This window comes from Musa acuminata, chromosome BXJ2-8 (assembly GCF_036884655.1).
Source record: "Musa acuminata AAA Group cultivar baxijiao chromosome BXJ2-8, Cavendish_Baxijiao_AAA, whole genome shotgun sequence".
NCBI classification, from domain to species: domain Eukaryota; kingdom Viridiplantae; phylum Streptophyta; class Magnoliopsida; order Zingiberales; family Musaceae; genus Musa; species Musa acuminata.
The window spans coordinates 7,840,612-7,862,338 of NC_088345.1; the positions used below are offsets into that span (position 1 = coordinate 7,840,612).

General features: G+C 36.0%; 1 protein-coding gene across 1 annotated transcript; it reads left to right on the forward strand.

Moving 5' to 3' along the window:
- The first annotated feature begins 355 nt into the window (after positions 1-355).
- On the forward strand, positions 356-15,370 carry LOC135619013 (uncharacterized). The gene is made up of 16 exons (XM_065120552.1): positions 356-670; positions 1,666-1,860; positions 3,055-3,129; positions 3,495-3,662; positions 3,845-4,008; positions 4,437-4,655; positions 5,729-5,855; positions 6,868-7,056; positions 9,865-9,951; positions 10,128-10,285; positions 11,891-12,010; positions 13,434-13,659; positions 13,958-14,017; positions 14,369-14,542; positions 14,624-14,733; positions 14,980-15,370. The coding sequence occupies exons 1-16, from the start codon at positions 485-487 to the stop codon at positions 15,143-15,145; spliced, it is 2,424 nt and encodes an 807-aa protein (XP_064976624.1). The 5' UTR covers positions 356-484; the 3' UTR covers positions 15,146-15,370.
- The last annotated feature ends 6,357 nt before the right edge of the window (positions 15,371-21,727 follow it).

Genomic DNA, 21,727 nt, shown 5'->3' on the forward strand with positions numbered 1-21,727 from the left:
TCAGGAAACTAATGAAAAAAAGTTTTTCTTAAATTAGTTGCTTAATAGAAGAAATATGAAAATAATTGGACAAGTATTTCTCATTTTTATTATTAATTTTAATTAAAGGTTTAATGTTAAAAATTACAAATCCTATAAAATTTAATAAAAATATACAACTAGATAATTACAAATAGAGATTTAGAAATTATTTATTTATAATTAATAGATAATATAGAAGACTGGTAGCCGGGCCGGCCGGTCTGGTTCGGTCTGATTTGGGCCAAGCACGATCCGTGCAATGCACGTGCTCGGACCGGAGGGAGATGTGCTGCAGTATTTAGATGACCGATGGGGAACGGCCACTCTATTTGATCCGCCACCGAAAGCTTCCGATTCCGACGCAGTCGGCGATGGCGGAAGCCCATCTCTAAAACCCTAAGCCCTGGTCTTTCTTTCGCTCTCCTTCGTTCTTCTATCAGGTCCCGCTTCGACCTAGGGAGCTATGGGTTGCCTTCCTCTCTTGGCCTCCCTCTTCTTGGCCTCTTTCCTGCTCCCGTACGCGGTGGAGTCGTTGGCGCAGGCTTTCCGGCGAGATCCAGGGCATCCGCAGTGGCACCACGGCGCCTTCCATGACGTGCAGGGCACCGTCCGCGATGATGTACGTCGCATGCTCCATACGAGGGCGGAGGTATTTACTTCTCCTCCTTATTTGTACCCCTCTCGATGGAACTTTCCTTTGGGTCAGATCGGAACCTCTGGTATCAAAATCTGCATTCTCTACTACAATTTCCATGTCTCTTTGGCTTAGGTACTGTTGGCCTTTTGAGTTGTAGTTCTTTGATGTGTGTCTGGAAGAAAATCTTGGAACTTTTATGTGGTCAGTAAATTCGTCGACGGGTGATGACGCGATCATTCAATAAATAGATGCTTGCCTTTTAGGAATCTGTTGATTGATTTAGCTTTATCTCCATTTATCCATTTAAATTTGTTCATGAAAGGCAAGTTCTTTTCAATAACACAGGACAGACCTGGTTCTTGTGCCCATGTTTCTAAGCAAGTTGCTTTTACCAAATGGAATTCTTAGCTGTTGTAGACTCTGCAATAGATTTACTTATGTTTTAGCTCGAACTAAAAGAATTTAGACTGTGTTGCATCCATCTCTAGCTACACTTGTCCAAATTGTCCGAATGCTAACTTGTGTGATTGTGAGCCTGTCGCATAGTGCTTGTACCTGCTGCACCCATTGATAATGCATTGTGCTGTATTTGGCAATTGTAATGATTGAGTACAATGCTTTTTATGTTATAGTGGCCAATAAAGCAATTTGAGTCCAGGCCTTTTCTCACTTGTGCTTGATGAGGGAAATAACTGGAAAGCCGACATTTTTTATTGTTTCACAGTATGGAAGTCAGTTATATGAAGTGCAATACATATTATGTACGCTTGGCCAGGTCTCATGGAATATTTGTATGTTCAAATATTTAGTGAATCTTACAATGTTTCTCAAGATATATCTTTACTGATTGATTTGGATCAGATTTTGAGCATTTTTAAGGTGAGTAGCCGAGAATGATCCATATTAGTATCATTTGCTTTGATTGTATCCGCTCTTTAGTTTAACACTATGGACAATGTAAAGTAATGTTAGGCAACACTGTTAATTATTTGGAGTTTGTTGTGCAGGTCCCTTTCCAGGTTCCCCTTGAGGTTAATATTCTACTCATTGGTTTTAATGGTGATGGAGGCTACAGATATAAAATAGATGCTCACAAGCTTGAGGATTTCCTGAAAAGTAGTTTTCCAACACATAGGCCCTCGTGCCTTGAGACAGGAGAACCAATTGATATTGAGCATCACATAATATATAATGCAATACCTGTAAGTTACCTTTGTCAGTACTGTCTTATTTCCTTTCCGCTATTGAAGATTTGTTTTACTAAAATAATTTAGCCAGCTAAATAGAAAATGAGATAATTTGGGTTGGAATTTAAACAATATGATCAATTATAGAAACTTGTGTTATCTTTTCACTCTTCTTTTGTAGGAGAATTTAGTAATGATTTTGAATGCTAGTCCCTTTGTTATCCTTCTTTCTGATAGTTATACGCTTTTTTGAATTGAAATCATCCTTATTCTTGCCCGGTAAGGAAAGGAAAGAAATGTTATATTTTAATGTGTGTTCTTATCTGTGGATTTGTTTTCCTTTTTCTTCTTTCCCAAGGTCCATGAGACTAAATGACAGCAGCTTCATTAGAATAGTACCCTTTTGCAGCCACCAACTGTAATATATCCAGGTTCCATCTCTCTCTTGGTCCTACTTTGGATCTCAATCTAGAATTTTGAAGTTTCATATGATTTGTCTAAAACGAGGGGTTTTGGTAAGAAAAGATTAGTTATCTTCAAGGGAGTTGAGATCATTTCCCTTAACACTTGCCTCTTGCCCCCTGGGTGGATTGTGAGTTGGTCTTCATCCATCAAGGCTGCTCCACTTCACTTCCACATTGTACTTGATCAGAAAGAATGGTACTTCCAGAATTTGGGGAAGCTCTATCAAATAAGGTTATTAATTCAATTTTTCTGGGAACTCTATGGTGGAAGCAGGATTCTGAGTATCTTTGCATGAATCGCCTGTAAAATTATATTTTGTCTCAGTTGTTCTTAATAAATTTGAGTTCAATTTTGAGGATAACTTGCTTGCGTGATGCAGGCAGGCTTGCTTGTTTATTTGTATGTGGTTAGGGCCGTTAGGCATATGTCACACAAGCTGATTTGTTATGCAAGCTGTGTTAGTTATGGAGACTCATAACCTTTATGGGCTCATAGTTTTCCTTTTTGTACTACAAACTTCTGCACTAACTTATGATTGCAATATAAAAAATCTCTTCTAATTGAACTGAGGCCAACACATCAAATGCTTTATATTTAATAGTTCAATTTTCCTCACTGCTCCTTGTTTTAAAAAATGGAGTCATCACCATTAAAATTTTACTTAATTTTCTGATTTTTGTCATGAATTTTTTGCATGAGTAGTATATTATTTAACTCGCTTCTGATAATTCTTCTGTTTTATAGGCTGGACAACCAGAACTAGTAGCTCTTGAAAAGGCATTGAAGGAGGCAATGGTTCCTGCAGGAATTGCTAGAGAGGTAACATTTTATGTTATATTATACTTGTACTGCAATGAGACTTATTGTTTTTTTTTTTTGAGTCGGTAGTCATCCAATGTAAGAATTCTAGAACCATATCTGTGTCTTCGTGGGGTCTTCCAACTTCTGGTCAATGCTATAATCCAGAAAATTTCTGTTAAACATTGATGCTCTCTGTGATTGTTTGTTCTGTTTGGTAGTCTTATCGGAATTTTCTTGACAACATGCGTCACCAATTTATTCCATGGTTGATCAGTATTTTGTTTTTCATAATGTATCCCACTTGCCATCTGTGTGCTTGTGAAGTCTCAAATTTTGTAATATTTTTATCTGCTTAAGTATCATGACTGTTTGCTTTGTTTCAGAGTGAATATGGCAGAGAGTTTCCTCTATTTGAGGTAGAAGCAACAGTGGTGGAACCAATTTTCCAGAGACTATACTCATTTATATTTGATGTAGAAAGTGGTGGTTATTCTGCAACTGAAATGGACAGACTTGTCCCTGCAGCAATATTTATAGTGAATTTTGACAAGGTACAGGACAACCTCTAGTGTTTACTCTTTTTAGTGGGTCTATTTATGAACTTTCTTTTATCATTGGTGCAAGTTCTGTTAGGCAAAATTTTACTCATTTCTGAAGAATATACTTATTTCTTGAATTTTGATACAACTATAGAGATGAATGCTTTACGGTTCTGTTGGTATTATATTTGCAGGTCAGAATGGATCCCAGGAACAAAGAAATTGATCATGATAGGTTTATGTATGGGCCAATTGGTGAATTGACAGAGGAAGAACTGAAAAAGCAAGAGGGAGACTACATCTACCGCTATCGTTATAATGGTGGAGGAGCATCTCAAGTTTGGTTGAGCTCCGGGAGGTAAATGCTTTGGTAGTTAGTCATTATTTTCACTTTGTTATGTGCCAAAATCTTCTGCTAGGCAGATTTGGATAGAAGGGTCATTTATGTTCTCTTCCATGTCTCTCGATTCATATTCTGTTATTTACAGATTACTTGCTTACATTAATATTATGTTCTTTAATTGCCATGTCTGAGACATCTCTTGTCCTGCTTTTTCAAGATTTGACATGTCTGGTTGTCGGTTACTTATGTTCCTGTGTGTGCTTTATGGCCTGCAATAGAAGATGTGTAAATATATGTTTTTTCTATGTGCTACTGTGTAATTTGACATGTGTGCTTTATCAGTTATTCTCCACAGCACTTATGTGTTTTATGATTCAATTAATATGCCAAGTAGCTTTTTCATGTTTTATATTAAATATTAATGCATTGTCCAAAATTTCCAGATTTGTGGTGATTGATATTTCAGCAGGCCCTTGTACTTATGGAAAGATAGAAACTGAAGAAGGAAGTGTTAGTTACAGATCATTGCCAAGATTATCCAATTTAATTATCCCGAGAGGACTGGTTGCTGCTAGCATAGACTCGACACAAGCTATTTTCATGGGGCAGCTTGGAGCATTGATTTCAACTACCATTGAGCATGTAATAGCTCCTGATATCAGGTACCTATGTATGTTATATTGCTGGATACGACTAAAGATAGTATATTAAGGAATCAGAATAATCTAGAATTTTCCAGGGACATATTACATACAAATTATGAAACACAATTATCCCTTTCTTCAGATTAACAAAACAAATAATAAACTGCAAGCAGTCACCATAGTTCGACCCCAAAATTTTTCTACTACAACTGCTTATAAGTAATTAGATTGTGGAGCTTTTCTACCTAATTGTTGTATTTTTTCTTTCTTAGTCACTAGATATGAAGGAATTTAAATTTACAATAAAATAGAGCTCTACATTGAAAAATTTTCATTTATTATCACTATATCACAAGTCAAATGCCTATGTACTGTAATCAGATAATTTCTAGATTGACTTGAATGTTAATGAAAATTATAAAACTTTACGATCGTAGAAGAGAGAGATTAGGTTGCTGATAAATCACTAGTATGTATAATAAGGTATCAGCACCAATGCACACAAACCAGTAGTACCAAACTATATAGGTCGGTACAATTGGTTTAATTTTTTAAGTTTTTGGTGATACTGGACTGTAAGATTGCTACATTGCCTGGTATATGGTATTCTACTGGTCTAATTAGTTGGCAGAGCTGTTTCTAGAGTCTAGACCAGTATTTAAGACCTTGATTTGTAATTGCAAATTGTGGTCTTGACTGCAAAGCTTTTCACATCTATAATTGTACTGCAAATTACTGTAGACTTTTGTCATACTTGTCAACTGTAATTCGCTAAAGGCTCACTGCTTCTGTAATTACATACTAGTTTTTTATGGAGTTTGCCTTACTGGACAGAAGCCAAAAGGAATTGTATGCAATAAAAAAATCTGTAAAATCATAGTAAAGATATGATGTTTATCAGTTCGTGACTGAATTAAGTTTTTTCCTGCTGATTCTTTGATGACCTGTACAAGTGCTATGTAGGTCCTAACTGAATTTAAATTTTGACGATCTTAATCTGTTTTATTGAACTCTGACAGTAACAAAGCTAACGCATATGGCTCATATATATTTCATCTAAATTAGCATGATAATGGCTTATGTTTGCTCAGGTTTGAGACTGTGGACTTGACCACAAGGTTGCTTGTACCTATCATTGTCTTGCAAAACCACAACAGATACAACATTCTTCAAGCTGGTCATAATTATAGCATAGATATTAAAGCAATTGAAAGGGAGGTTAGTTAATCTTTCTTCATGAACATCTTTTTATCACATTTTATTAGTAAGATTTCAGTGATGCTGGAGGGCATTGCTTGATATATTTTTTGACACTGCCAGTTATTTTTAAGATTAGAATGTGTTGTCACAATCAGGATCATGAATTGTTTAAAGTGTTAGGTTCTATCAGATCATGGATCTAATGATTATTAGTAAAATTTTGTTAGATTTTACAATAAATAAATAAATATTTATATAGCATATGAAATTTGGGAATAGCATTTGTCAGAAAAGTATGGCAATAGTTCTAACTTTATTTTTTGTAGTTATATAGCTCAATTAGATATAGCAAGCAAATGTGTAAAACTTGTAGTTGTAGGTGTTCGAAACATTTAAGCTAGTCTAAAATTTATTCTTATCAGCATGGTACCTAATTTTACCTGGACTGGTATGTAGCGGTTGGTATTTATCAGTCCTGTTGTGAACTGGGATCCAAACTATCCTTTTTGGGAAGGGTTGAAATCATACTATGAAGACTGCATGTGTGAAGCACATAAACCAATTAGGAAAGAAGTTACAAATGAGGCAACAACAACTTATTTTAGCAATATCCTTCTCCAGCAGTTAGATGTATATTTTTGGGTTGTTCAGGTATTGATATATTTAATGGCTAGTAAGAGACATTGCAAGCATTTTGACATGAATCTCCTGGATATCAACTTTCTTTATTACAACTTACAAGTACAACCATTCTGCCTCCCGGGTTCTGCCTCTTCAATATAGTCCAGATGTCACTATCTTGTCAATCTTGTCTAAGAGTACATTTTGATTGACCCTTTCTATTGTATATTATAAATATATTTGCTGCATTTTCATAAATTCAACACTAATGCCAATTAGGTGACCACAAGGTAATTAGTGTCAGAGATATTAAAGGGTATATATTAAGTTCATGAAAATCTTAGTACTTTGGTTTTCTTTTGATTAGTGTTGGTGTTACTTTGTCATGGTCGACCTTTATTTTCTTCAGGTCAAAAAAATGGTCCATGTGGGCCAGGAGGTAATAATTATTGGAGGTTCACATGCACTACATCAGCATGAAAAGTTAGCAATTGCTGTTTCAAAAGCAATGCGTGGTCATTCTCTTCAAGAAACAAAGAAAGATGGCCGATTTCATGTCCATACCAGGACATATCTGGATGGTGCTATTCTTAAAGAGGTTGGCTTTTGCATTTGGTTTATGATGTCATCTTTTTGAGGCAATTCACAACTCAATTCATCATCTAACCAGGTTCTGCATATTTTCTTCTCCTTTCTAATATATATATATATATATATAATATGTTGTCAATGAATATATGCTTATTATCTCCTTGGAGCCTTAACTTGAACTTAATTTTAACTATTGTTAATAATGTTGTCATGATTTATCTTGTCACACCATTAAAAATTTTATTTAGATATGCTATATAGCCAGTTAAACATAGATATATTTTTTAAGTGAATACTCAGGTTCTCATGGATGAAAATAAGCATATGTCATTCGTAGACAAATGATTGTGCATTTATTATTATCATGTTTGAACCAATATTTGAAGAATATGTAACTATGTTGATCTGTTAAAGAGGAAATTACATTTTATTTTTCATCAAAGATATTTGTTTTCTTTGTTAATACTTTATTAATGGGTTTTTTAAATGGATACATGCCAATAGTTATTGGTCCAATTATAACATCGATGTGTCAAGTGAATTTTCCAGCTCAGTTATGACATCATTGCTTGCCTTGTCTGTACCATAAAGGACTTTGTCATATGTCTAAATTTTTAAAATTAAGCACTCATTTTTTAAGTGATCACAGTTCAGCATTTTCATAGTCTGATTCTTTTTCTGCTAATGGATGACCAGGGTTTGAAAGCCTCTATGCATCTATGTTTCATTGACCTCTCTCGGCCCCACATTGGAGAGAGCCTTGTACACTAGACCTCCCTTTTATGGTTTCAAGATCAAATATATGAGGTGCAACATAATCATCACGAAGAGAGGATATGGTTAATAGATTGAAAAGAAGTGCACATAGATTTTATATTTTACATGTTAGTTTCAGGATTGTTGAGATGGGTGAATAGCCTGCTAGAGAAGTAGAATTATAGATGTTTACATTCCTGAACAAATAAAAGTAGTTTTAATTAAGGACAAAATGGCTGAAAATGATTTATGGTGATATGGAAATGTTTAAACGAGTTTTATAGTATTCAACTTGGTAGTTCAAGGGTAGTTAGAGAATATTCTAAGATGTTATCAGAAACAATAAGAAGATATTTGCCTTTTACTTGACTAGTGAAATTTTGTTATTGTAAAGCTCGATGGTGACAAAGGATTCACATAGCTGATCAAATTGTTGAGGTTTACAGTTGCATTTCAATCATTGTTTAGAAAATGTACTTAGGAGTTAAGACAGAAACCTTTACTGAATGTAAACTGAATTAGAATGTGTACTTGGGAGTTGTATCACTCAAACTTTTATTGTTTTCAAACTTTGTGGTGTTAGAACAGAAACTTTAAGTAACTGAATGTATGTGCCATTTTGGTGTATAGAGTTGTTGTACAAGATATTCAATAGTAAACATAGTACTCTTCAACTACTGTTTTTGAAACCACTTGTAGACTATTTTTTTATGTTGTATTATTATAAACCACATGAATACATCAGTATGACAAAAGCTGAAAGCTTCATGCTTCTCTAGAGGATTGTTGTAGATGCAAGTGTGGCCAAATAAAGAGAGATTTGCATGAGAATCTTGTACAATATAAAGATTCTTCCCATAGTTGCAATGCTCTCAAAGTTTCACATTGGCTTCGCATATGAGTTGCATAGTCTGGCATGCTATATCAGGATATATTATGCCATTGCTTAATCTTTGTAGTCATGCCTTCTGATGTCTCAATGCCTATTCTACTAAACTTTGCATATGGAATTTAACAACAAAGGGACAGTAGAATAAGCACCAGCATTAAAGAAAATCCCCACTTGAAGAGCATACCATAGGATTTTAGATTTCATAAATTCCATGTCATCTCCCTCTCTGTTGACAGGTATATTTGCTTAAGTGATTAAGGGCTACTTTTTTGTTCTCTCCTTTATGTATATTATTTCTTCGTTGCTTTACTAGCTATGGATGATGAATATTGCGACAATGGTGACAGATGACAATATGATTATTGCAGTGAATAAATCCAGTATCAACAGTGTCTTCTATGTTATACAATCATAGTAGTAGGGTGTTTTTGCCTTTTTCTGTCTTCTCCATTTCCACCTCATCTCTTTTTTCCTTCTTTAGAGACTATCAAATCATTTAGACTAAATCTGTTCTAGCTGATTCTGATTAATTTCTGGCTATAAGGCTGAGACATTGGCCAAAGTTAGATTGGTCTTAGATGATTCTAGTGTGGATTGTGTATTAGATTCAGTTGACAACAGAACTATGCTTGGAAATTTGTTTGCTGTCTGAATGAAAAATGTTCTGAGTCGTTTAAGATAATAAATGCTTGAGGATCTAAGATTTTACCATGGCATGTTCATGCTCACTTGATTACCTAAGGTGTGATGTTGCTACTTTTTGGGTCAGCTACAATGCCTACATGAATAATACAGCAACAAATGACTTCCTGTTCACTACATTGCCTCTTGACCACTTCTAAGAATGCAAGTCTTCTGGTATTATTTTGTAGTTATTAGTGGAGTTTGAGCTCTTTGGGATTATTGTTTATTTGCTTCGACCATGTTATGGATTTTCTAGACTGTCTTGTTAAGCCATAAACATTTCTCTTTAGTTGTTTTTTTGGTCTAACTTTAAAGATATGATATCTGATGAAGTGAATTGGATTGGTGATGTTATGCATTTGAGCTGACTAACTTTTCTATTTTCACTACTGCATGTGATATATATTCTGGATTTAACAATTTGAGGTATGCTGAAATGACTGCACATAAATGAATTGATCATTTGAAGTATTCTTACTCCAGGAGATGGAACGTTCAGCTGATGTTCTTGCAGCTGGTTTACTGGAAGTTTCTGATCCTTCTCTCTCAAGTAAATTTTTTATTCGTCAGGTTAGTCTGACATGTCTACTTATCTAGTGTCTTGTTGTTCAAAGTCCTTTTCCTCTCTCTTCTTCATTATATAAATGCGCACACAAGTATTGTCCTTTCTCGTTTTTTTTTGTTATTGTAAAAAATTATAATATCTCCAGCTTACGTTGCTTCTTGATTTATATTATTGTTTGCAGCATTGGATGGATGAAGCAGACAGTTCACAAGATTCCATGATCAAGCACAAACCAATATGGGAAAGTTACATTCCTAAACATGGTCGAGATAAGAAATCTAGTGGAAAAAAGAAACAAGGAAATCTATACCGAACCTATGGAACCAGAGTGATTCCTGTGTTAGCAGTGCTTATCCTTTCTTTTTAAAGCTACTTTTACTTTATAGAATCTGGTTAATATGTTTATTAGGCTTTACTAGTTATATTATGCTTTTTGAGTGGATTTTCCACAAGTTATGTTTTCTCAATAATTTTGTCTGGAGAACTTCTTTAATTTCCATAATTTATCTGGTACTTTGGTATGTGCATCTAGTTGTGGTATACAAATGACTTTCATTTATTGATCATTTATTTGCTTTGCAATGTTTTTTACTGCTTTTTTCAGATAATCAATCACTCTAACAAGAATCCTTGGTGTCCTGTTTGATGTTCAAACTGAAGCTTGTCAAAGGGGTTCTTGAAATGACATAAAAAACTTTGAAATAAGTACTTGGGCATCATGAAATTGAGGAACTCATGCTTAGGTTACTGTTCTTTGAAGGTTTTAAATGTGATGGTAGGTAATTTGCTGATTTACAATCTGTTCCTGCACGTGGTGGTATGCTTATTATAGTCTTACGAACAATGAAGTAATTGAGTTATCTTTCATGGAAACCAATGCTGCAATTGGAATGGTAGATGTTGACAAAATGTTGAGAAAAATGCTGCCTATCTGATTTTTAGCTAGTTGGAGGAGGATATCTGAATTTAACTGGTAGTTCTTTTATTGTGTTGATAAGAACAGGTAAACCCTCATGTTATGATGAATCAATAATTAAAGAGGACTGTTAAGGTGGAGATTATTAATACAGTCCTTGTGCAGTTCCAAGAAATAAGAAACAATCTTGCAGGCCTTAGTGAAAACTTGTCAAAGTGCACTGATGGTTTCTGCCTCAGAATTGTGAAACTAACATGCTGATCCAAATTCACTGTGTGACCATGAAGTTCTGTTTTAATGAAATAGTTTTCTAAAATTGACATTAGAATAACCATATTATCTGCAAATAAGAAAATTATGAAAAAATGGAAAGGGCTATCTGTTCCAAGATTCTTTTTCAGCATTAGTTTTCTTTGCATTGGTACATGTAACATAATTTAAAATAATGATCAGACTTAATAATACTGATTGGTATTTACTGGTTTGACAAGCACTGATAATAAACCATTTAGCTTGATACCTCTCATTTTATTGCTTTCTTTTTTTTTTTCAGTCTTGGTTGATGATATGGGTTGGTATTCTACTCAATATCACAGTATGATGCCTGTCTGACAAGTTATTGAAACCAGCATAGAATGGTTATTAGAAAACTGCTTGTTGATGACTTTGAAGATTATATTAATCACTAACAATTTTTTTTAGAACATTGAATTGAACAACATTTAATGGACATGACATGGCATTTGTTATTTGCAGTAAAATGATGCATTATATATAATATGGATTGAAATTCTGGCTTTGTTGCATGTGGGAATAGTCCAAAAGCATCTAGCTTTGGTCCCTTGATACATATAGATTTAAATAAAATGAAGACTAATGTAATATTTTACCCGTTTTGCATTCGATTATCTTTCAAGCTTCTTTAGTTAGCTGTTATTCTTTAAGCACTGTTGCATACTTGAATGTAAGTTCTGATCATTTATCAGAGTTTTTTTTTTTTCAATAACGGTGTTGTTCTTCTATGGCAGTTTTGTACTGTCATTGGCTGATGTTGATGCTGGCCTTCTTATGGAAGATGAAAGTCTTGTTTGGACGAACAAGGATGTTGTAATTGTCCTTCAGCATGATAATGAGAAGATTCCCCTAAGGTGATTTTAAGGTCTTCATTTTGTGCAAATATTTTAGGAAAGTGTTTGGTATACATCTAAAATACTGGCAGGAACAGAAACGGGAAGTACATTTATTGTTTTAGTGCCTTTCGCCCATCACATGGTTAAGCAAGCATATAAAAAAAGCTCAGCCTGCACAAATTCTTTCTATAAATGTATATTCTTAAATTGAGTCTGTCTATATAAGACATACTTTTATTTAACAATCTTGCATGTCCTTCTAGTTGTAGCCATTAACTTATGGCCTATCGTCATATATATAACAAACAAACCATTAACCTTGAAGAATTCCTGGCACAAGAACAAGTTCTTCACAATCATCTCGTTCAGCAACATGTATCAGCTTGACAGCCCTTGTAAACAGAAAGCTTTTGCTTACCTTCTTTTGGTGATTGGCATAGCATACATACTATGAGAGACTTGAACCTGAGAATTTTGGGACATATGGTTAAGGATCATCTTACCTGAGTTAATGGGCCAGTAGTGTATGGGGTCATATTGGTATTCAAATGAACCTACATCTCCATATTTGCGGCTTAGCAGACTGAATAGGAATATCTGTCCATGGATGATGCAAGGGGCATAAAATATGCAGCTGCACTATGACATTATGCCTGTCGCATGTTGTGAACCAGAAAATGATACTGGGTTAAGGTCATTGTTCTTGAATGGCATTCAAAGTCTTTGAATGGAGGAAATTATAATACCAATAATCGTACATCAAGAATTAATGATGAGTTGGATTGGTAATATTTAATGGATCTACACTAGTTATTAGGATAGGTGCATACATGGAATGTCATTTGAGATACAGGTTCTTCTTACCTTCAAAGTCCAAAGTCTTAAGTGATCCAGTTACGGGTCATGACATTACCATCATGCAATGTTTTGTTAATCATGAATCATCTAAAGGCCCTTGCTCACAAACCATATTGTGGATAACTCAACTCTGAACTTCCATCCTTGGCTACCCCACTTCAAGCAATCCATGGGTTGAGGTTGAAACATGGCACTTTGGCAACCAGACACTGAAATGGGTTAGTATCAGGGAAGAATTTTTAAATCATTGAGATACATGTCTGTGACCATGTTTTGTTACTCTAGTTTTTCATCTGCATCAGCTCCATACAAATTACATTCATTTCTTGGCTATTTATTTATAGGATATCAGGTTATGGTATTTGTCGTAGATGTTTATATTTGTAACTACATGTTCTGATGATCAGTGGTTACTCTTCTAATTCTTCATTGTCGTGCTGTATTCTTTCATTCAATTTAATGCATGCCGTGAATTTTTCTGTAGCTCATCTGTCCAATAAAATACAGTATTACATGCCCTTCCATATTCTTCACGCTGAGATCTTTCTCTTGTTTATGTAAACTGTGCACTTCATTTTAACAGCTATGTATCAGAAACCACAAGACAACTTGCATTTCCATCTCTAGCACAGCAGCACATTTTGGCAGGATTGGCTTCCACAATAGGAGGGCTCAGTGCACCTTATGAGAGAGCATCACATATACATGAGAGGCCTGTCATCAACTGGCTTTGGGCTTCAGGATGTCATCCATTTGGGCCATTCTCCAATTCATCTCAAATTAGTCAAATGCTTCAGGATGTTGCATTAGTAAGACATGAATAAGTTTTTTTGCCTTTTATTGCCTTAATTGACGAAGCTGTGCTGGTTTATAAACAATCCGTGTAATGTTTACATTTCCACTCTTTTATAACCTGCCACCAATGGTTCCAGAGTCAGCATTGTTATAAATGTTCTTCCCTTTTTCTTGAATTTTTGCACCTTTATCAATTAGTTATTTCAACTTGTCTTTGGAGATTTTATCCTCAAAGCTTAGAGTTCTGCAACCACTGCTCTGTATTCAAGATTCAGCTAGTTGCCAAGTTACTAACACAATCGTTTGCTGCAGAGAATCACAATATATGCACAAGTTGATTCTGCACTTCGCAAGATACGCGACACATCAGAGGTATCACCAAGAGCTTCATTATAGTTTTTGTTGCAATATCACCACCAGACACAAACAGCTTCTCCATATGCAGGACGAAGATAGTAGACCCTCTTTAACCCTGTTTTGGCAGAACACTCATGCGCCAGGCAGACTTTTAGCCCTCATATACCTTAGAACTGCATGTTTCACTTGTGTAGAGGATTTGAGAATATTAGACCCTTATACCTATACCCTATGGTGCATATTCCATCTCAGTTTTGGATGTTATTACATTCAATGTTCCAGGAATGTGCACATGTAACTTTGGTTAAATTCAATGATCACTTTTTTCTTATGACTGAAAACAAGACTTTTGCATCGTTCCTGCAGAGTGTCCAATCTTTTGCTGCGGAGCATCTCAAAACACCACTTGGTGAACCAGTGAAAGGCAAGAAAAAGAAGTCTGGCACAGAATTATGGGTGGAAAAGTTCTATAAGAAGACGACCAACTTACCAGAACCTTTTCCTCATGAGCTTGTTGAGCGTTTAGAGGAATACTTAGATGTGAGACTATTCTTTTCTTGCTACCCTTTTTGTTTGAGGTATGTGCTGTTGAGTCTAATGCTTGTGTCCCAATTACAACAGAAGCTCGAAGAAAAGCTTGTGGATCTTTCTTCATTGTTGTATGATCATCAATTAGAGGATGCATATCAAAATAGTTCTGACATACTCCAAAGCACTATATTTACTCAGCAGTAAGTGATCATTTCCTCATTTCTCTTTATTACTTGATATGTTTTCTTGAAGATTCTTTTGGACCTACTTGGCCTTCCAAGAGGGCATTATATCATTAGATTTTTTTTTTTTTGAAATGAGATTGATGGGGCAATCTATTATGGCAGTTCCTAGATACCTCAATGTTGAGTGATCAAGCTGGACTTGAGATTTTGCTAATGTCTTTTGCTGTGTCTTCTGTCCCATCATTTACCCATTTGCAACAGATACGTCGAGCGAGTTTTGGCTGCTGAGAGGGAGAAAATGAAGTGCTGCAGCATACAGTACATCCAACCAACACAGACATCCCAAGCTTTTATCTATGGGGGAATTCTTCTGGCTGGGTTCTTTGTATACTTTCTTGTTATTTTCTTCTCTTCTCCTGTTCGCTAATAAAACATGCAGCTAGAGAACTAGCCATTTTAAGCTGGCCCATGATGCATCAATGAGATTTGGTGCAACACCATACATACTATATTGTCACATCTGTCTTCTGAGAGAGGAAGTTTTGGCTGATGCCAAAGAACAAGTTGACATGAGCACACTGCTTGTAACATGCTAGAAGTATTTTTCGTAGTTTTTTTTTATCTACTCACTAAGATGCCCTAAACCTTGAAATGTGCGTGATGCTGTGACTGCTTAGCTGTCTGCTTTCTTTGCTGTGGTGAAGTGATCACTCCATGTTGTTTCAGCGAACCTTTCCTACTAGTTGGCTCCAGTCTTCAATTGTTATGAACATTTTCTCTTAATGCTAACATCCTTATCCGGTGTTCTCATTACCCATCTTAGAATGGGCTAATTACATATTACTCTGATCTTTTTAGCATCTTGTTTTTTAAATTTAAAAAAATTTATATTAAAATCTCTATAATTATGAAAGTGTAATATTTAGTTTTATTTATTTTAATATTATTAATTTTAGTATAAAAATGATGGGTAAAAATATAATTTTAATGTTTTGGTTATATATTTTGTGGTGGCGGATGATAGCGTTCTCAAGGGCCGTGAGTGACTATTATGGATAGGAAGGGAGAGCGACAATAAGAGATGAGGTAAAGGGAGAGAGCGACAATAAGAGGTGAGATAAAGTGGGAGAAGAGAATTATGTATATGTCGACACTCTATGTTTGTGTCTGTTGTTTGGTAATTGCGTTGTCACTAATATAGATGCAAAGCAATGAAAGGGTTGTTTGATATTTGCATCAACGTTGATATAAATACAGAGTAGCTAAAGGGTTGCTTGGTGTCTACATCAACGTCAACACAGATATAGAGTGATATCGTTTTACATTTGCAATGGCAATGCAAGTGTAGAGCGATGTCGCTCTATATTAGTAATGGTGTCGATGCAAATGTCAAACAGTCTTTTTGCCACTCTGTCGTTACATGGGCATCGATACAATTGTCAAGCGACATCGACACAAATGTAGGGTATCGATATATGTGTTATCTTTTTCCTTTTTTCTCTGTCTCGATATCTGTGTTATCTTTTTCTCTCATCTTTCGTTGGTGCTCTCCCTCCTCATCCACAATAGCCACTCGTGACTTGTTGTCTACCACCATCAAAAATATAACTGAGATGTTAAAATTATTTTTGTATCTATCATTTTCATATTTTCATCGATAAAACCAATCATATTAATATAAATAAAATTTGATGTTTCACTTTAGAGATTTTAATATAAATTTTTTAAATCTAAAGATCTGAATAACAGAGAGATCTAACTATAGGGGCTAATAAGTAATTAGCCCTCTTACAACCCAATATAACCGTTGAATGTCCAATCATAAATCTAGCATGGAAATTGATTGATTTTTATTTGTGTGACTTCGCCATAAAGATTCAGTATGCCACCCGATGAAGATGAAGAATTGCATTAGTTTATCATCCGAAAATAATGTGAGGTATCTTTGCCATCACAACGTTGTTTGAATATGATATCAAAACAGTTTTAAGTGTTATTGCACTATCTTTTACTAATTTGAATAAAGAAGTTAATAAAAACAAAGGATTAGGCTAACAACTTTTAAATTTTAAAATATTTTTGAAAAATAGAATTGATAGATGCAACCATAAAATTAAATTAAAAAAAATAACATTTGATATTACTAGAAAAGTTTAAAAAAATGATGGAAATTATTTCGAATGTAACTCCTTTGACCACAGCAAGCCCATTTCCCATGTCATTCTCATCAAGCAGAGGCTTCGTGCGGTGTTGGACGCCGCGATCATGGTATTTGTAGCTTCCTTAAGTTCATCTTATCACTACCTAACTTGCCCTACTCGCCTTAGATCGCTATCGGATCGTCGATTTCCTACATCGTTAGCTTTGTAGTTTGCAGCTTAGTTGCTTTGAAGTTATGCCGGTGCAATTGAGGGACCAGTAGACCCATCCCACAGTAGGTATTCGAAGCTTGATACCCTGTATCAGTGACACTCCAAGGACTTTAAGAGGCTCATTTCCGCTTCCATGCTCCTCAGGCTTTTCTTTCCTTTCCCCATCTTTTTTCTCTCTCATATATTCTATGTAAGGCCTTCGTTTCATCGTGCAATGTTCTGCCCTGCTTTAGTCGTTGCTCTATCCTCTCTGTTGCTGAAAAGCCATCAGTTTGGCTACTACTCTCATGCATGACTTCTTCCTGCTCCTGTTAGATCTACTCTGCAAGAAAACTTCGCCCCTCCCACATTTTACATGCTTAATGGTTTCAAGTACAGAGGTTTGTCTTTTGGCCAAAATTTGATTGCAGAGTGCATATAGTGTCGGTTCTATAAGTAATATAGACCTCAGCTGCTCCAAAGACTATTGAAGCACTTCAAGATTTCTACAGTCAGGTTTCTTATACTGTTACTTACAAGTAGATATTTTATGTCCTTCACTATTGGAAGAGTTCAACATGTCCTCCGTCTACTTTTCTGTCTGCCAGTAGACATGGTTTGATAGTCTTTACCTGATCATTGTCATCCAGAAACATTTACGCTGTGCCAATTTTGAATCTGCAAGCCATGGCACTAATCTCCGAGGGATGAGACAAGGCTTGGCGTTTTGCATTCTGTAATGGCAAAGGGTGCTTATCTGAATAACTCATCCCCCTCAGACTTAGGCTGCCATCTTGTCACTGCACCAGAAAAGCATACCATCACAGCTTGATGAAAATGGTAATCATCTTGCATGTTCTCCCACTGGTGTGAGGCCAAATGCACGTGCATCCACACACCAAAACTATGATTTCTTGAGGTTGTGTTCAATGCTGATGATTCAGACAAGGTAGGGAATGAGAGGGTGTGCAGAGGAGATATGAGTTGATTTCTTCGTAGAGGACAGCATAGGGTGGCTGTTAGGATGCAGAGGGGAGGGGGGAGCTCATGATGTGTCTGTGTCCCTACTGAATGATGGATTAGCAGAATCAAGCAGTGGCTGTCAGCTGGATCCCATGATCCAAAGATCCTTAGCTTAATCTCTCTCTACAGACAATGTGTTGAATGATTTGTCTTTGATCTATGAAATGTTTTTTGATCTGTCTTTGACTGTTTTAATGAGGAGGAGAATCTGTTAGAGTATATATGTATGAGACCATGATCAACATTTACAATTAACAAGCACAGCAGCAAATGAGCATGAATTATTTCTAAACAGAAGAATTTCTTGCAGTTAATGTCAACATCAGAGTGAAGGAAGAAAAGGAGGAGATCATTTGTTTGATATCATCTCACAGATAACATCGCAAGTGAGCAGTAGAATGACTATGTTTAGTTCCATATCGTCTCAAAAATAACTCAGCTCAGGAATCATTTTGGTGAATCCGCACATCAGGATGTTTTGTTGCTTAGAACAGTATCACTCTCAATTTGGCACCTGAACAGGTACTAAGATGATATTGTTCATGCACAGTGTTTACCGATGACACTGAAGCTTGGATTGATCTGCTCAGTCCTATATCAGAGGAAAAAAGAGTTTTTGGATGTTACTCAGAGCAGATTGAACATCAACAAACATGTCGGGAAATGAAGTTTAAGACAAACTACTAAATCACTCACAACTTTTTGACCATGGAAATGTGGTCCTTCATTGATCACCTTTCTGCTATAGCAAGATGGATGTCTGTCTATGTGGGCACTGTAAAGGAATCCGCTCTGCTCTTGGAGAGGAAGAAAGGCTAAGAATTGGAATGCAGTTTCTTCTTTGCAATGAGATAAAAGAGAAAAACGATGAGGCCAAAAGGAAACATGATCATGTGTGCAAGAGAGTAAAGAAAGGCTTGTCATGGATTCATCTCCACCTATTTGACTATTGGCATCACCAGCTAATCATTAAAGACTTGTGATTGAAAATGGACTGGGAAAAGAAAATTATTGATATGATAATGCAAGGAAACAGGGATGGCCACCTTGCAGGGACACAAAACAAAATGATGTGTTCTCCATTCTGCAAGTTCTGCCGTCTCTTTTTGGGTCCTGTTTCTTTGTTTCTGGAGTTTGTGCTTCTTTTCATTCTGTTCTTTGCACTGTAAAAACATGGCTCATAAAGTTAAAAGAGGGTCAAAGAAGCTACAAAGTCTTACCAACTCCTTCAAAAAGAATAAAAAATATGTCTTAAATACAGTTGCCAAAGCATGTGAATTTTGTTGCATATCAAAAAGGTCAGGCTGAGTATTTGTCACTTCATGATCCATGTCTTTTGTCAGCATCCAACAATTAGAAGAAAACATAAAACAGTCTTGTCCTTTTTTGTTCGACTCTGAATGAATATGCCAACTTAGGTGCTGCTGAATTTGGATCTCATGTTCTTGGATATCATATAATGTATTATCTTACTGAGCAAACTTTACTGTCAATAGGTGTTATGAACGGGTTTAGAAGCTACAATGCAGTAATCAATGTGAGTTAGTGTCTCAGTCTGTTGCTACACTTCAATACAGCTACTACTATATCTCATAAAATCCACCATATATATACATAAATATGCCATGTCGAAATAGGATCAACTGAGACAGTATGATGGAAACTCAATGGAAACAGAGAAAAGGGTGGTATGCTCCTACCCAACAGTTCATGAGAGAAGATGCTCTTCTTGTGATTCTGCTCCATGACAAAGCTAATGATGGATGGTGGTACAAACTTGTCTCAATAGCTCAGTCCAGTAACTTACTACTTCTGCCTTATGTTGTATGGAAATGATGGCAAAAACAAGTCAGAAATTCTTATGTTCAACTTGTCAATTTCATTCAGTAATTATAATATAGGACGACTGTTACCTGAACTCAAAGATTGGTCAAGCTTGATAAATCATTTTCCTGTGCTGTGATAGCTCAAGGCAGAAGTCGATTATGTTGAAGTTGATGAAGCAAGTTTTGTCATCATTATAGAGAATGACGACCTTCATCATCATGAATCTTTGAAATATGGAGACAGCATTTCCTGCTGGCATCATAACTATGGTCAGTGATTAACAGCAGATACTGATGCGTCAGAATTTATATGACAGAGGTTCAAATAGTTAGATCATTAAGTTCATCTGAACATAGCGCAATAAATAGGTGGAAGAATGCGGAAAATGTTGGCTGACTTGTTGTCATTACAAATAGCGTCCTGACAAAGCCATTTTTTTAGCTTGTTTTCCCATACGATGTGATGTTCATTAAGGTGTGATGTAAATTAGGTTTTGCTTTCATGATCGCAGAGGAGATGAATCAGAGAAGAGAGGAAAAAGAAGGTTGCAATAAGGTTCTTAAAACCATGGAGTACACATTCATATGCGTCCAACAACACGAAATGGCAACAGCAATTTATGCTTTAAAGAGAAGGATGTACGGTAGACATTCACAGCAACGAAGAAGGGAGGCTGAAATAGTGAGCTTTCGAGTTGCAACAGTGTGAGGATTTCCAACAGGTCCAAACTGCAGACAATTGATTGCGGTAAGAAAGAAAGATTTATGAATTCAACTCATTTTTATCGAACTCATCTATTTAAGATGATTACTGTGCAAGAAGATAAGATAGGAAACAGAAGCTCATCTGTCCTGCTGCAAACTGTTGTTGCCTGCAGAGTAGAGGTGAAGACCGCATTGCCTCCTGAGAAGTCATGCAAGAAAGCTATCCAAAGTGAATTTTTGGAAGGGATAAAATCTGATTGGGTGTAGAATGGAAATATAACATCAAAAACTAAAACCACAACTACTTGTTCACAAGTGATCTTATCCATTTGCATGATGACAAGGATCAAACTCCACATTGATGGCAGCAGCAGCAGTATCACTTGCATCTCCCAAATGAGAAGGAATCATCAGTAATCCATGCCCTACCTCACCCTTCATAATGTCTGTGCTCTTTTGTCCAGCAGCAGAGTGTGACAGGGACAAAGAAAGCCAGTTAAATCCAGTTGGGAGTTCTGTACTCCTTTTTGGAGCAATGATATATGATTTAAAATCTTTACCACTCGATATTGTTTGTAGGTTGATTTGTGATAGGGTGGTGTTGAATAGAAGTTTTCCAAATCATTTAGGAGATTATTTTATTAACATTGAAACGATTAAGTTATTAGGAGCTCTTTAGTGAATAATTTTTATTTTATTGGACATTTAATTTTTATTACAATAAGACTAATTTTTATTTTCCTATCGTAATAAATTGCGCGGTCAACTTTAGCTCCGTTCACCGGAGAGTGACCACAAACTGGGGGACAGCGCCGCACGTGGGCAAGGTGCTCCCCTCGTGGCACTACTAACAAGGACTTGCTGACCCCATCACAGCCGTCGAAGGTAGAGTGGCAGGATCGTCATTATAATTTCAAGACTAGGGCGTTTTTATCCGACGGATGACATTGAGCCACGTCATGATATGATGGCCGACTGGAGACTGGACGGTTTAGATGCTGCGCCACGGATTTGACTTAGCGAATATCGAGGGCAAAACAGTCAATATACATAGCCGAATTAAATATGAGAGCCGTGGCTCGTAGTGACGGGAGTCGTGTTGTT

Coding starts and splice junctions, on each gene's coding strand:
- LOC135619013 (XM_065120552.1), top strand. CDS start 485: ATGGGTTGCCTTCCTCTCTTGGCCTCCCTCTTCTTGGCCTCTTTCCTG. Junction 3,663..3,844: donor TTATAGTGAATTTTGACAAG/GTACAGGACAAC, acceptor TTATATTTGCAG/GTCAGAATGGATCCCAGGAA. Junction 14,734..14,979: donor AGCACTATATTTACTCAGCA/GTAAGTGATCAT, acceptor CATTTGCAACAG/ATACGTCGAGCGAGTTTTGG.